The sequence below is a fragment of the Balaenoptera acutorostrata genome, chromosome 1 (genome assembly GCF_949987535.1).
Source record: "Balaenoptera acutorostrata chromosome 1, mBalAcu1.1, whole genome shotgun sequence".
Lineage (NCBI taxonomy): Eukaryota > Metazoa > Chordata > Mammalia > Artiodactyla > Balaenopteridae > Balaenoptera > Balaenoptera acutorostrata.
In genome coordinates, this window is record NC_080064.1 from 17,689,108 (window position 1) to 17,705,873 (window position 16,766).

The 16,766-nt window shown below is 47.9% G+C and overlaps 1 protein-coding gene across 4 annotated transcripts in view; it reads left to right on the forward strand.

Moving 5' to 3' along the window:
- The window catches only part of ZBTB40 (zinc finger and BTB domain containing 40), an 83,120-nt gene extending 66,756 nt beyond the window's left edge, over positions 1–16,364 (forward strand). For 3 of the 4 annotated variants that reach the window (XM_007175086.2, XM_057556296.1, XM_057556317.1), the window contains 6 exons: positions 3,322–3,486; positions 6,046–6,260; positions 7,486–7,648; positions 8,353–8,439; positions 9,666–9,892; positions 11,707–16,341. In XM_007175086.2, the coding sequence (XP_007175148.2) occupies positions 3,322–3,486; positions 6,046–6,260; positions 7,486–7,648; positions 8,353–8,439; positions 9,666–9,892; positions 11,707–11,901 (1,052 nt within the window). In that variant the 3' untranslated portion in view covers positions 11,902–16,341. Of the gene's footprint in view, positions 1–3,321; positions 3,487–6,045; positions 6,261–7,485; positions 7,649–8,352; positions 8,440–9,665; positions 9,893–11,706 lie in introns of all 4 variants that reach the window. The other variant, XM_007175085.3, reaches the window with a different exon arrangement.
- Positions 16,365–16,766: the final 402 nt, after the last annotated feature.

Below are 16,766 nucleotides of genomic sequence, written 5' to 3' on the forward strand. Positions count from 1 at the left end.
GCGGTGGAGACTCAGGAACTCTGTTTTGGCATGGTGATAAATTTGAGCTACTCTTGGACCTCCAGCTGGAGAACTAGACTGATAGGCAGTGGATATAAGTCTGAAGTTCTAGGGACAGCTGGGAGATAGAGATATAAATGTGGGAGCTAGAGAGAATGGGGGAGCTAGCAATGTACAGGTGGAATGTAAGGCTCTGAGATAAGATCATCTAGAAAGTGGAGACAGAGAAGAAGGCCAAAGGCTGAGTCCTGGGCTCCTCAATAATTTCAACTCTTGATTCAAGAAACCCTTTTTTTCTTTTTTCTTTTTTTTTTCCCTGCTGTACTGCTACTTTATTTATTTTTTACATCTTGATTAGAGTATAATTGCTTTACAATATTGTGTTAGTTTCTGCTGTATAACAAAGCAAATCAGCTATACGTATACATATATCCCCATATCCCCTGCCTCTTGCGTCTCTCTCCCTCCCACCCTCCCTTTCCCACCCCTCTAGGTGGTCACAGAGCACCGAGCTGATCTCCCTGTGCTATGCGGCTGCTTCCCACTAGCTATCTGTTTTACATTTGGTAGTGTATATATGTCCATTGCCACTCTCTCACTTCGTCCCAGCTTCCCCTCCCTGCCCCCTGGTGTCCTCAAGTCCATTCTCTACGTCTGTGTCTTTATTCCTGTCCTGCACCTAGGTTCATCAGAACCATTTTTTTTTAGATTCCATATATGTGTGTTACCGTATGGTATTTGTTTTCTCCTTCTGACTTACTTCACTCTGTATGACAGACTCTAGGCCCATCCACCTCACTACAATTAACTCAGTTTTGTTTCTTTTTATGGCTGAGTAATATTCCATTGTATATACGTGTCACATCTTCTTTATCCATTTGTCTGTTGATGGACACTTAGGTTGCTTCCATGTCCTGGCTATTGTAAATAGTGCTGCAATGAACATTGTGGGACATGACTCTTTTTGAACTATGGTTTTCTCAGGGTATATGCCCAATAGTGGGATTGCTGGGTCATATGGTAGTTCTGTTTTTAGTTTTTTAAGAAACCTCCATACTGTTCTCCATAGTGGCTGTATCAATTTGCATTCCCACCAACAGTGCAAGAGGGTTTCCTTTTCTCCACACCCTCTCCAGCATTTATTGTTTGTAGATGTTTTGATGATGGCCATTCTGACTGGTGTGAGGTGATACCTCGTTGTGGATTTGATTTGCATTTCTTTAATGATTAGTAATGTTGAGCATCCTTTCATGTGTTTGTTGGCAATCTGTATATCTTCTTTGGAGAAATGTCTATTTAGGTCTTCTGCCTGTTTTTGGATTGGGTTTTTGTTTTTTTGATACTGAGCTGCATGAGCTGCTTGTGTATTTGGGAGATTAATCCTTTGTCAGTTGCTTCGTTTGCAAATATTTTCTCCCATTCTGAGGGTTGTCTTTTCGTCTTGTTTATAGTTTCCTTTGCTGTGCAAAAGCTTTTAAGTTTCATTAGGTCCCATTTGTTTATTTTTGTTTTTATTTCCATTACTCTAGAAGGTGGGTCAAAAAAGATCTTGCTGTGATTTATGTCAGAGTGTTTGGCCTATGTTTTCCTCTAAGAGTTTTATAGTGTCTGGCCTTACATTTAGGTCTTTAATCCATTTTGAGTTTATTTTTGTGTATGGTGTTAGGAAGTGTTCTAATTTCATTCTTTAACATGTTGCTGTCCAGTTTTCCCAGCACCACTTATTGAAGAGGCTGTCTTTTCTCCTTTGTATATTCTTGCCTCCTTTATCAAAGCTAAGGTGGCCATATGTGCGTGGGTTTATCTCTGGGCTTTCTGTCCTGTTCCATTGATCTATGTTTCTGTTTTTGTGCCAGTACCATACTGTCTTGATTACTGTAGCTTTGTAGTATAGTCTGAAGTCAGGGAGCCTGATTCCTCCAGCTCCATTTTTCTTTCTCAGGGTTGCTTTGGCTATTCGGGGTCTTTTGTGTTTCCATACAAATTGTAAAATTTTTTGTTCTAGTTCTGTGAGAAATGCCATTGGTAGTTTGATAGGGATTGCACTGAATCTGTAGATTGCTTTGGGTAGTATAGTCATTTTCACAATATTGATTCTTCTAATCCAAGAACATGGTATATCTCTCCATCTGTTTGTATCATCTTTGATTTCTTTCATCAGTTTCTTATAGTTTTCTGAATACAGATCTTTTGTCTCCTTAGGTAGGTTTATTCCTAGGTATTTTATTCTCTTTGTTGCAATGGTAAATGGGATTGTTTCCTTAATTTCTCTTTCAGATTTTTCGTTGTTAGTGTATAGGAATGCAAGAGATTTCTGTGCATTAATTTTGTATCCTGCTACTTTACCAAGTTCATTGATTAGCTCTAGTAGTTTTCTGGTAGCATCTTTAGGATTCTCTATGTATCGTATCATGTCATCTGCAAACAGTGAAAGTTCTACTTCTTTTCCAATTTGGATTCCTTATTTCGTTTTCTTCTCTGATTGCCATGGCTAAAACTTTCAAAACTATGTTGAATAATAGTGGTGAGAGTGGGCACCCTTGTCTTGTTCTGATCTTCTAGGAAATGGTAAGAAACCCTTTTTTTCTTAACAAAATCTTATTCCAAAGTGTAACATATAAAAAATGAAAATGAGGTGGATTGCCCTAGTTGAGGTCGGCCCTAGGATCTGGGCTGTCTGGACCCTCACCTTATTGATTTTCCCATTTCTCTATTGGCCCATAAGGGAGATTGAAGGTACATTTGGTCTAGCATTTTTTTACAAATGCCAATTTTCCAGACTTGCTCTTTACCGGTATTTTCTAATACTCTCTGGCAGTCTGGTCATTGTATTTTCATTAGTGCATGAGAAAATAGAGAAGCCAAGAGAATCTTTATAGCAAGTTGCTGGCAGAAAGCTTTCATTCTTTTCTGAATCCATGTCTGTCATTTTTATGTGCAGTTGCATTTCTGCCCTGTATGTTTTTCAAGGGATCCAGACTCACGTATTTCTGGGCTCAAGGATATATCTGTTTCCTGGGAATGGAATGAGCTCTTGCATACTTGTAGTGGCCAGATTAACAGATGGCTAGTCTTGTGTGATGAGAACTGTGTCCTTATCCCTCAGGGTAGGGAGACACTGATACCCTCTCTGTGCGATCACCTGTGTTTGTGAGGTGCCGTCTGATAGGATGGCTCAGACCTCTCACCCAGCGTATTACAAACTGCCTCATGTTTTACTGTCGTCTCCCAGATTATATTTCCCTGCTGTGTGCCTTAGAATGTGATTTTGTTTTTATGAATGTTTAGTGCTGCCTCTAATAAACTCATGTATATTTCCAGGAAAAATGTATGCGTGCCAGTACTGTGACGCTGTGTTTGCCCAGTCCATTGAGCTGTCCCGCCACGTGAGGACCCACACCGGGGACAAGCCATATGTCTGCAGAGATTGCGGCAAGGGCTTCCGGCAAGCCAATGGCCTCTCCATCCACCTGCACACCTTTCACAGTATGTACTGAGATTGTGGCTATTAGGCACTCAGCACCAGGCCTGGCGCTGGGAAGGCACGCAGCAGTCATAACAGAAGGCATCACTCCACCAGAGCTGGGCCCCGTTCAGTGCCTTCCCCTCTCCTATTCTCCTGCAAAAGCCAGAGTCCCTCATTCCTATTTCAAGAAGAATCCCATTTTAACGTGTCATTGTGTGATTCTCTGTCCAGGCTGTTTCCTTGTCTTCCGTTTTAGCCCACCTGGCTCTTTTTGGCTGACAGAAGGCCCATTATGTTTGAAGGAAAGAGCCTCTATAACAGACAGACTCGCAGAGCACCAGAATACTTCCATTTGTCCGCTGAGCTTCCTTTTCCTACTCCCACCCCACCTCTCCCACTCTCATCTTATGGTCATAACCTGCCTTTCCCCATAGGAGCAGCCTGGACACTTTCTGAGTTAATGTGTACCACTGTGAGTGGTCCCTAGTCATGCTCCCTTAAAAGCCTTCTGCCCAGCATTCTCTTCCAAATGCCTTGTATTCACCCAGTTAGTAGGGTCTGCCCCCATCTTTGTCCCCTTCTACTAGAACTGATACAGACAAAAACACACTTCCATTCAACACACACAGGGGAGGAAGAGGAGATTTTGTGATTCCTCATCACATCATCAGGAAATCGCCAAGGAGGCGTCCGCTGGTCACGTCACATCATCTTCAGCTGCTCTTGTTGTAGCAGTCGTGTGATCAGCACAGCCCAGCAGGGTGGTTAAGAGCTTGGGCTCTGAAATCACACGGGTCTGGGCTTGAACCTTGACTACTCTGCCATTTACTTCTTTGAGGCCTTAGACAAATTTCTTTACCTTTTTAAGCCTCTTATGCCCCTTCTGTAAGGTAGAGAAAATAGTAATACTACCACATTGGGCTGTTGTGAGAATAAAAGAGATATCACACGTAAAGCATGAAGCTCCATGCCTGCCACATAGAAAATGCTCAATAAATGCCAGAGAGTATTGGTGACAAGAGCAGCCTTCTCCAGTGCCATCTGTCACCATAAGAGCCTGCCCTTTTTTTTCATGCCATGCACCTTGCATACCCTTCTTCCCTTTTCCCCTCCCTACCTCTGTTCCCCACACACCAGTTTCTAGCTGTTGGCAAATACAGTATCTCACAAACATGTGCTTTCTGTCAACACATTCAAGCCTGTTGTCAGCCAGCCAACAAGGCACTTGGCCAGAGCTTGTATGTGCCCAGCATGTGGCTGGGCACTGGGCAATACAGGAAAACATAAAGTGCTGCCCCCCACTCCCCCCAAGGAGTTTACAAGGTTGTCCAGCAGATCCAGTTGCAGTAGACTTCCAGGTGCGTGGGATTTGGCTTGGATCCAATGCCACAACTTTGAAGTCCTCTCAATCTCTTTACATGACGTTCCACTTTAGTCTCCTTTTCCCAATAGCATCACATGAAGTCAGGAAAGGGGAAGACATTATCAATTTTCAGAATAGAGAAGACCCGAAATACTTTGCCATGACTTGGAGCAGATCACCCAAAGCAGGCCCAGCATCCAGGCCCCTCTCTCATTGACTGTTCCTTGCCTGTTTCATAGGATCACATCATTGCTTACGGAGAAGTCCTTCAGGGTATCTTAAAAGATAGTGTGAAACTGAGATCTCAAGAGCTCACGTCCACAGGGAAACTAGTTAATGATGCCGAGTGCTGCTGCGTGTCAGAATCCCTGAATTAACCTGGATCAGCGCACACAAGATTGGCTGATGGGCTGGGCCTTTCTGTGGGCAAAGGATTTTATTATTCAAACATTTTATTTTCTGTTACTTTCAGAAAAAGACTGACCTTTCCTGCCACAGGGATGGCAAATGTATTCTTGTCCAATGGCCTTGGGACAATACCTTGTCCAATGGCCTTGGGAGTGAAAGCTGGGATTGTTACCCAGCTCAGCAATATCATACTTGTGCCATTGGGTACTCTCTAAACCTTGATTTTCCTAATCTATAAAATAGGACTGGTAGTAGAACCTACACATAGGGTTATTGGAAGGATTAAGTGATTTAATATATGTAGGCACTTAAAACACGCATGTCATATAGCACTCAATAAACATTACTTATGAAAATGTTTTTGTTGTTGAATCCACAGTGGGGATCAAGGAAGCATTCATCCTCTGCATTGTACTACTGACAAAAAAGGAAATAGTGATGCTTTGGGGAGTATGTGGGAAATCTCTATAGAGAATTAGAAAACCCCAAAACACCCACTGCAGGCAGGGGAAGAGCAAAGGTGATACTCCCTGGAAAGTAGTAAGATGGAATTTAACTTGTAAGATATAAGATGAGGAATTGAGGTAAACTAATGCTCAGAGGTGGTTAATCCAGAAGCCTCAGAGGAACCCCACCTCCCAGGATGAAGGTAGGCAGTAGTTAGGTGATGGATGCAGTGATTTCTGGTCCTTTGAGTCTGTCACCCTGCATGACCTCTAAACAGTCTTGCTTCTGGAGCTGCACACAGAAAACCACTTGTCACTGATTGTTGCCTGTGGTGTCCCCCTCCCTCTCCTCATGGAACCAGACATAGAAGATCCGTATGACTGCAAGAAATGCAGGATGAGCTTCCCGACTCTGCAGGATCACCGAAAGCACATCCACGAGGTGCACTCCAAGGAGTACCACCCCTGCCCCACGTGTGGGAAGATCTTCAGCGCCCCTTCGATGCTGGAGCGGCACATGGTGACCCACGTCGGAGGGAAGCCCTTCAGCTGTGGGATCTGCAACAAGGCCTACCAGGTGAGCTCAGCTTCTGGGGGCACCTTTCCCGGGCCCTCATCCACTCTCCCTTTGGTCTCCCTTGGCCCCCGTGTTTGTGGCTTGCAGAACACCTCTTGTCTCCAGGATATGACCATTTGGCTGGTTCTCATGAAGAATGCAGCTGATAGGTTATTCAGACCCTCTGTGGTGACCTGGTCAGAGTGGGGTCAGTGGGGGAGCTTTAATTGGAGCCAAGAGTTCTTGCACTTCTTCTCTTAGATTTCAGCCTTGTCCTGAACTGAATCCTGCTTTTTCCCTGGATATTTACATTCTTTAGAACCTATTGATCCCATGTGTTGAGGGATGTGAGAATGACACTGGGGTGTGTAACACTACCTGGAATTATCTTGTTTAGCACAATTATTGGTGTTTTGTGGGGGTTTTTTTTAACTCCTGGGGAAGGGCTCTGCTTTTTTACCTTAGAGTTTGCTATGTAATTAAAGGGAAACCCCATACAGATCTGAAAAGAAACCACTTCTTTGAGAAACTCTAAGACCACAGAGAAAAGAATGGCCCTTGCTGGCATCTATAGCATTTGGGTACAGAGAGAGAAACCCAGCAGCTAATTTCAGCTCAACAGAAATTGAGAGCTAACTTTGTTCCAAGCCTTGTGCTGTGACGTGAGGGTTACAGAGCTGGGTAAAACCTGGGCTTGGTCTCTAGGAAACCATGGAATTGTACGGAGAGTGTCGCAGCGCTGCTCTGGAACCCGGGAAGAAGGGGGCACTGGCTTATGGAGTAGGGACCGCACCTGCCCCTCTCCAGCAGGTTTCCCTGCTGCGCCCTGGGCCTCTGACAGGCAGCAAGACAGCTCGGTGGTGAAGCACAGATTCTCCATTCAGAAGGCCAGGGTGTGAATCCTGGTCCTCCTGTTTCCTAATCGTGTGACCTTGGGCAAGTCACTTCACCCCTCTGTGCCTCAGCTTCCACGTCGCTGGAAAGAGCCTAACACCTCCCTCCTAAGCTTGTGAGGAATGGGTTTCTGAAGGCCCCGGCCCTGCCCTGTGGTGGCCTCAGTAAATACACAGGTGCCTTGTTCCCATGAGCACCAGCGTCCCCTCGCATGTCAGCACTCACTGTGGTGGGTAAGAGCGTGACTGCAGGTCCGTAAGCTTCCCTGGGAGCGCTTTTCTCTCGTGAGGCTTTGTGAACTCTCCAGCTTGCTAGAACATTCAAGACCTAACATTTGTCACGTTCCTTTTAGCAATTGTCTGGTTTGTGGTACCACAATCGGACCCACCACCCTGACGTGTTTGCTGCTCAGAACCATCGATCTTCCAAGTTCTCGTCACTCCAGTGCAGCTCCTGTGACAAAACCTTTCCCAACACCATCGAACACAAGAAGCACATCAAAGCAGAGCACGCAGGTGAATTGGGGTGCCCTGGGCTGGGAGTGGGGGCTGAGGAGTGGAAGGGGCTTGGTGACGTAGCGTCCTGGTTTCCAGCCCTAAATCCCGACTTCTAGTGCTAGAGTGTGGTGTGCTGCAGTGCCGCCCTCTTCCTCCCCGGCACGCCGGCAGGTGCCGCGTCAGTCCGTCAGTAGCACTAGCTTGAGTAGCAGTAGTTCTTGCAACTGGAGACCTAGAGCAGTGTGACTCCTGCCAGCCTCGGTGGTGATTGGTCATGACACAGGGGAAGGGTGGCACACAGGCCGGGGTGGGAATCCTAACTCTAGCTGTGTGACCTTGGCAAGTGACTTCCCTTTCTGAACCTGTTTCCTTTTCTTCAGAAAGTCAATTATTCATACCTGTGTTGCAGATAAATTGGGGGATAATCACAACAGCTCGCAGTTATGAAGTGTTTCCTGAGTGCACGGCACTGTGCTCAGCACCCATGCATGTTTTCTCCTTTAATTCTCACAACAACCCTCTTTGCATCCAGGCATTTGGATCCAGATCTGGCGCTCTTTACCACAGATTGCACTAATGTAGCATAGGTATCAGGTTCCTGGCACTTCGTAGATGCTCGCTAAGTGTGAGCCGTCACCCCGCCCCCAGCCCTGTTACTCCCCAGGCTCAGAGAATCTTCCTTTTGTTCTTTCCCACCACTTCTTTCCTCGTGTGCTTCGCAGATATGAAGTTCCATGAATGTGACCAGTGTAAGGAGCTCTTCCCCACGCCAGCTTTGCTGCAGGTTCACATCAAGTGCCAGCATTCAGGTCAGTGCCCCTTCCAAGATGCTCCTGAGCTACACCGCCCAGGGATGAGTCGCATCTCCACCACCTACAGCTGCGCAACCCAGGCTAAGTAACAACTGACTTGTGCCTCAGTTTCTTCAGCTACAAAACAGGGACGATTGCAGTACCTACTTCATAGGGTAACCGTGAGAATTGAATATGTTAGTACACAGAAAACACTTAGGCCTGGCACCAGTAAGCACCTCGTAAGCGTTACCCATGATTATCACTGTTCCTGCTATATCTTATCAAATCTAAACTGCCAGTTATATAAGAGGCACCATTTTTAATGAACCATTAAGAAAGAAAAACTGCTGCCAGTTAAACTATGCTTTCTTATCACTTAGAGTTTGCAGGTTATCCTAAGTGCTGCTTTGGACTTAATTTGATGTAGATTTTATGCACTCTTGTATGCATACATAAAAAAAGGAAACGTAAGAAATAAGTTGATTAACGTAAGAATTCAGCTTCCCAGAGTAGCTCTCAGTTCAGATTGTTGGCGTGAGTGTTATGCCACATGGTGTTGCCCTCCACCATCAAGAGCATTGGTGATGGAGCGCACAGTGAGGTGGTTTTGGTCTCTCGAGCATTAGCAAAACTAGTCTTCTGATTCCTGCTTTGGGAATGTAGCTGAACATCCAACCCTTACCTCCTCCCTCCTAAACCATTTGTTTCCTGTGAGTTTAAAACATGCACTGCTCCTGTCTTAGGGCTTTTCTTTCAGACTGTGGACATTCATTCTGCAAGTCTTGATGCTGCGCCTTTAGATGTCCGTGCAAGTGCACTTGTTGACAATTACACCCAACCTCCATGGCCTGTAGCAGTAGTAAGAGGCCATTGATCCCATTTCAGAGACGTTAAAAGGTGCTTCTTAGAATTGATGAAATAAACATTGTCAGCATCATTACAGTTGAATGAATAATGGGCTTTGGCAGAGGCAGATTTAGCCTGAATCTGATGCTAATGAAGCTGTGCCTTGGAGCCTTTCTCTTGGCGGGACCCTTCCAAAGATCTGCCCCTGATCCTGTATGTGTAATTTTGTATCAGTTTTCCTAAAGAGGGCTCCCCAAATTGTACAAGCTCCAGGCCTCACAGGAGCTGAAGAGCTGCCTCTGGAGCTGCCTGTGCTCCTCGCCCCCCGCTTGCTCCTTCCTCTCCCCTCCCTGCTCTCGTTTCCCTCAGTCACTCCCTCTGTCCCCCTCCTCCAGGGTCGCAGCCGTTCCGGTGTCTGTACTGTGCAGCCACTTTCCGCTTTCCCGGGGCACTGCAGCACCACGTCACCACTGAGCACTTCAAGCAGTCGGAGAACACCTTCCCCTGTGAGCTCTGCGGGGAGCTCTTCACCTCCCAGGCCCAGCTGGACTGTCACTTGGAGTCTGAACACCCGAAGGTGACGGGCACTGAAAGCCAAGCGGCCGCCTCACAGATGGTGCAGGTGATTCTGGGGCCATCAGATATGAGGGTGCTGACACGGGGTTCCTGAGGCTTCTCTGGAGGCAGCCCCATCACGACACCTAGCCTTTCTCCCCGGGGCTCTCAAAGGGCCCCGTGAGTGATACATTCATGACCAAGAGGATCTTGCAGAAGAGTCTCTCTGGATCTCTTACCAAACAGAACAGAAAACTCTAGCTTCCTGGTGACTACATGTGAAATGGCCCCTGAGTAGAGGGAAGCTGGAACAAGAATTTTCAAAAGCAGAATGACATTGGCCTCTCCACCCAATTCACACCCTCCCTCACCTTCTGCAGAACACCATGGGATGTGGTGAGAGTTGCAGGAAACCTCGGAGGAGGGTAGATGAGCTCTTTGTTGAGACCACCTTCAGCTGAAATGCTTCGGTAGCTCCTCTGGGCTGGGCACAGGGCACATTTGAACGTCTGGGCTTCTCACCTTTACCTGGGTGAAAAGCCCCCCTCTTCTGATATTTCAAGGCTACACTTGCTCCAGCCCCTCTTTGTGTCTCTAGTTCTATTACTGCTCTTCCCGTCTTCTCCAGAGAGGGTGGGCAGGAAGGGAAAAGAAACTCCATTCTGTTGATTGACAGTAATTTGTGAATGGACGGGAGAGGAACTGTGAGCTGGCTGGGCCGCCCCCCATCCTGTCCCGTAGAGCAGCCCCTTATAGCCATGTTCTTACAGGCCTCTGTGGGGAGCAGAGGGCAAGGCAGGTGGCCAGGCCTCTGGGTGCCAGTCCTGCTGCCATTTCAATGAGAACAGCTCTGCTTTTATCTTTCTTATATATTAGGATTCTGGGTAAGATGTCCTTTGGGGCGAAAAAAAGATTCCATTGCTAAAAGAAAAAGAAAGAAAAACAGTTTGAAAACTGCTATCCTAGATGATTTTTTATTGAACATCACAATTGGTCTCTTCACTCCTACAGCAGAGACATGGCTGAGCTTGGCATCCCCATTTCTGCCCACTCAGGTCTAGTGGAAAGCATTCTCTGCTCTCGGCAGCTCTCAAGAGCCAGGGTTGCTGTGCCCTCTGCGGGCGCTCTGTATTGAAAACATCCAGCTGTTCCGAGCTCCGTGGCTCAGAAACATCAACTCGGAGGTTCAGGCAGGAACTGGGTGTACTTAACCAGACTAGTTCTCCCTGAGATGGGAAAGTCATCTTTAACAGATGCTGCAGATTTGGAAGGGGCGTGTGTGGCCTGTGGAGGAGAGAAGCCCGTGCCCTCCAGCCTGGTGAGCTGCGTGAGGGAGCTGACAGAAGCCACATTTTGTCTACCCGTTCTTCTTCCTGTAGCCATTAGCTCTGTAGCCACGTAGCCTCCAAGTAAGGCTCTTAGCCTGATCAAGGTCCAGACACGCCACCTTTGGCAACCCGAGGCTTCTGGTAAGCCATTCCCATTTCCATGGTTCAAGCATGACACAAACCACTTTGATTCAGTAGCATTCCTTTCACATGGCACTTACTTCTGCAGTGTAATCCTCAAGACAGGAAAACCCAGTGTGAGAAACTGAGCCCGCGTTCACTGGTGTGTAATCATAGAGTCCAGGCACCCTGAGGTGGCACACTGAGCTACATTATAGCAATTTGGCCCACAGAGTTACTTAAATTGTTTGCCTGCCTTCTCTTTTGCATCACTGGTGTGTTAGACTTGCCTCTTCCCATTAAGCACATGTAACTGCTCTCCTCAGGTGAAAACATAAATATCATCATTACAGCGTGAGATGAAAACCATGTAAATTCTGGGGATCCAACTGTGGACACTGCCCAGAGCAGCCTCACGGTCTTTCCCTTTCAGGTGATCCAAACCCCAGAGCCGGTGGCCCAGACGGAGCAGGTGATCACTTTGGAGGAGACCCAGCTTGCTGGTTCACAGGTGTTTGTGACATTGCCAGATTCACAGACATCCCAGACCAGCTCTGAGCTTGTGGCAGTGACCGTGGAGGACTTGCTAGACGGTACCGTGACCCTAATCTGTGGGGAGGCCAAGTGAGTGGCTGCTCACCGTGGAGGGTCCTCCGTTTGCAGTAGAGAGGATGCCCCCCACTTGCCTTTTGCCCTTCCTCCCTCGGTGTCCTGAGTACTGAGCATCTTAGCTTAGCGCCAACCTAAGTGGTCTCACTTGGGAAATGGACAGAAGCATCATGGTTCTCATAAAACCAAGTCTGAGTCATCAACACCAACACGACCGCCCTCCGTAGCAGGCAGGCCTGTTCCTCACAGGCCTGCTGCTGTGGCCTCTCTGACACTGTCCGTCCCCAAGCGGAGTATAGCTTCTGAAATAGAGCCTGAAAGGGCAGCGGGATAAGAGCTGGTGACCAGAGCAACCAGAGCGGTGTGATGTGCTGGCAGCCCTCAGCGTGCAGAGCGGCAGTTCAGTGCAGGGCAGTGGCGCACAGAGTGGGGCTGCGGGCGCCGCCAGTGCCTTCTGGCCATTTAAAAATGAGGGAAGAGCGCCATCAGACCATCTGGGGACTCCCAGCCTTGAGCACACTCAGCCCCTTCCTCACGTCTGTCGTCCTTCCAGCCCCCCTCATGGTGGCAGTAGGACAGGTAACAGCATGCTGACGCAGGACGGCTTCATTTCCATGCTGAGTCCCACCTCGTCAGTACAGTCAGCCATTCCCAAAACGAAGCCTTTGGCGTGTTTCTTCTGGGAGTGTTCAGTGAGGCCATCTAGCTGCAAACCGTCTCTGCCTTTGCAGAAGACTCTTCATGGTGTTCTGCACCTGAGGCTGGTTCCCACAGCTTTTCTGTGGTGTCCTCAATCCCCTTTCCCTAATCAAAGCCTAAAGCTTCTACCCAACCTGGAGGCCTCGTCCCCTCCCTGAGGAGCACGTGATACGTGTAACGTAGCAGTGAACCTGCGCCAGGTGGAGTAGCGCCGTGGTGGCCCCTGAGTCTTCCTCCTGCCAGGGTCTTCCCTGCCTGTGAGTAGCCTGTTGTCTGAGCTCTTTCCAGCTGCCACTATGACTGCAGGTCAGTGATCCTTTGGAGTCTGAATTTTACAAAGCTTTTTCATCTTCAGTTCCTAAAATATAATCTGGTAATTAATGGTTTATGGAATCCATTATGAAGTGCAATTAGATGGAGGGAATGACTAGCATTTATCTTCCTTTCCTTGATGGCAGAAGGTTGACGTCTGCTAGGGCAGTGTTTCCACACCCAGCGCGGCTCCCTGCCACCTTGTGTGGTTGACCCCCTGCAGAAGGTACTGCCCAGTTTGATCACTCACCCTCAAAATACAGGCTGGCAGAAGACAAGGCCACCCCTTCTCTCTAAGCACATTTCACATCACCAGGTACCAGCAGGGGAGGGGTCGATCTGGGTCATGGTCGGTACTTCTGTCGCCATCACACGTTGCTGGAAGGGCAGAAGGTGGGACCTTAACACTGGCCAGTGTGTCTGCTGGCCTCCATCCTGCTCTGTGCAGGCAGCTGGGCCAGCTCACCCCGCCTCCAGTTGTGTGCTCATTTCATGTGCAAATCACTTGAGCTTGTCAGCTCAGGGATCGTCCCATTCTGAAGTAAATGAAGTTTTCAAAGGCCAATAACTGGCCAGAAGATGGTGCTCAAACCTCTAAGACTTTGCCTCCCTGTGAGGCCCTCACTGCTTCTGCCAAGGCCGTCTCTGTCTTCTTAAGGTTTTTCAGTTCTGTGAGCTGTCAGACCGGGATTGCTCTTGATCAGCAAGTGATGAGGTGGCACCGAATCTCCCCTTGGCACCAGATAAAACCCATTGAAAGAGTGGAGCAGCCCTGCTTACAGGGCATGGAGGCCAAGCCCGGCACATAAGAATGCATGGGTGGGTGGGAATCGCAGCATCATCAAAACTTCTTCCAGCCAAAAAAACAAAATAAACTTAAAAATTAATTGCTGAGGACCTGTAGGGGAAAGTGATTTTTCTTTTTAAAAAGTCTTCTGAATAAAGACAGCTGTAAGCTTTAAACCCAACTTCCAGATCTTTTCAAGTACTGAGGCACCCTTTCTCAGGTTTCTGGTGGAGACCCAGACCGTGGCAGGACACTGGTTTTCTTCAGAATCACCAGACTCACAACTCACTTTGCCAAGAGCAGACAGAGCAGTGGGATATGCTGCCAGCTGCACTCTCACCCCGCGGCACAGCCAGCAGGAGCACGAGGCCTGGGCTGGTTCTGGTCAACATGAGGGAAAGGCCCGTCCTGACTTTCGTCTCTGCTCCGAGTGGACCTCGGAAGCTGCTGCATCAACAGCGATTTCACAGTGCTGCGCCCTAGAGATGCCCGAGCATGGATTTTGTTGTAGGAAGACTTTTTCTAGCCCTACTTGGCCATTTTATTCTTTTCTCCCACTTCTGCCCAAGAGACCTTCTGAATTGCTGCCACGGAGGACATGTTATCGGGGTCCCCTTGTCCACATCACTTGCTCTCGTGTGGCAGTGGTGGTCTCTGCCTTGTTGCTGTGGTGCTGCCCTTGTGGCCTCAGGGCTGAACCCTGGGGGCACTGGCAGTGGTGTAGAGGAGTCTGTGGACTTCTTGGAACGCATATTTATTCAGTAAGACCCCAACTCTTCTCTGCTCCCAGAGCTTGTAAAACACCTGGTGAGGAGGAAAGGGCAGACAGATTCCAAGCTGGAGTCTCATTCCATGGGGCTCACTACGGAACAGCATTTGCCCATTGCCCGGTGAGTGAGACAGACAGCAAGTAGATGGCTCAAGAGCGAGGATCGCCCTGGGAAGAGGAGACTGTGCAAGTGTGTGAGCAGAGCCTGAGGGGCAGCAAAGGGCCAGAGACTTGTTTATTTTATAAAGCCTGAGTCCAGCAAGTGCCACAGTCTACAGTGTGAATGCCAGGTTCCCTGGTCATTCAAGTCCTCTCTGAGGAAGCTGTCTGACTCTCCCCTCCCACCAGCCATGGAATGTATTTCAGCTTCATCCCCCAGGGAAGAGCCCTGAGAGTCGAGGACTGAGGGTGAAATAGATCCAGTCAAACAGGGGTAAATGGGGAGACAAGGACCCTGTTCTCTGCTCATGGTGTAAATCGAGGAGAAAGATGAGATGAGCCCAAAGAGTTTCTCTACCCCAGGTGATGTTGCGGTCACCATAGGCTGATTACTTATTAATAATATGGGGTGGGGGATTTAACTCTCATGTGCCTGAGATCTACGAATTGACTAAGGGTTGGAGGAACTGCCAGCCTTACCTAGCATGGTTCTAGGGGACAAGCAATATTTCTATTAAATTGGGACTAGGAAGTTGGACAGTGGTGGAGAAAATCACAGGATGCTTTAATCAGTCCTCCCAAAGGAAGACTTCAGCAGCCCCTGCCCTGCTCCGCTTGGCCTAGTGTATTGCAGGGATACTTGGGAAATAGGGAGAAAGTGGGAGTGAAAGAAAACTTAGGGGTTGAAGGGAGTATTTTGTTGCCATGGAAAACCTTGGGGCTGGTAGGACTTGGGCCAAAAGCTCAGAAGCACAGCCAGAACTCAGAAACTTGCTATACCTATGACTTGGCCTGTAAGGAAGGGAGAAGTTGCTGTGCTTCGGGGATTACATTGTTGAAAAAAAAAAAAAAATTATCCCATCAGCTAACTTAGATTGCTTCCAAGGCATGGAAATGTTGCATCATTTCCCTTACAAAGGCCAGTCACACCTGCTACCACCCACGGTCAGGACAGGGTGCACATGTCAGGACAGGTCAGCCAGCAGACGATGGCTGTTTCAATTGGATTACAAACCATTATTCGTGTTCAACTTGCACTACTCTATGTAAATAAAATATGTACTTTGAGAAAAGTTATGCTGCATGAGTTTCAAATGGGCTGTGATGCCATAAACCTGTTTTCTCTTTGGTTCTGGGCAGCTGTCAGATGGGACCACGCTTGATAGGCCTGGTTTCCTAGGGGCTATCGTGTACCTGCGGGCCATGTTAGCATGGCCTGGGAAGGACAAAAAACTCTCCTGTCGTGTGGAGTCTCATTTTTCTAAACCCTCGTTCCCAGGGAGCAAGTGTGGTGCAGGGTTTCAGAGACAGGCTTTGGTGTCCAACCTGGGTACATCCCAGCTATGCCACTTTATGACTGTGTGACCTTGGTGAGATACTTATCCTCTCTGAGCTCCCTCCTTCCAGCTCCTGTTCACAAATGGAGGAAATTATTGTATTTACCCCACAGAATTGTAGTACTAATTAAAAGGCTAGATTTAATGTTTGGTGTTTGAAATTTGGTGTTGAAAATTTTAGTTGTAATTAATAAAGTCCTTCACATACAGGTCAGCCATTCCCTACATTTTCTAGCACTGGGAAGATTGTTCATTCCTGCACCTTTACGTGTCTCTCATCTTCCTCTCTCTGTCTGCATCCTTAGGGATCTTTATAACAGCACTTTTCATTTATCTCTTGAATCTCAACTGCCCCCAAAGTACAAAGTGCTCAGCAGATAACTATAAAATAAGCAGAAACTTTTCATGGTGAACAGCTGAAAATGTCATGTTGCTGACAGCCAACAAGGAGACAAGAGAGGCAGACACACGGATAGGATGTACATAATTTCTGCAGTAAGAGTCCTGCAGGTAAGGCTGGGGCGGGGGCGTCATATCCTGCAACCCCCTAAGCTCAGGTCCGCCCTCAGGCAGGGCTGGGGGTGATTCTGCTCACTTCTCCTGGGACAGTCCTGACCCTTGCCCAGAGCCCACAGGGCCTTTAGGAAGTATACCTTTCTGCCTAAGTGGTGTCTTTGGAGAGAGGGGCTGGAGCTGTCGTATCTGGAGCAATAATCCTGAGAGTGTCCCAGGCAGCTGAGCTCCGGCCATGAAAGTGCGTGTGTACAGAGGTGAAGTGCTGCTGTGGGTCAGGAGTGATTGAGCAGAGGTAGGAAATGGGC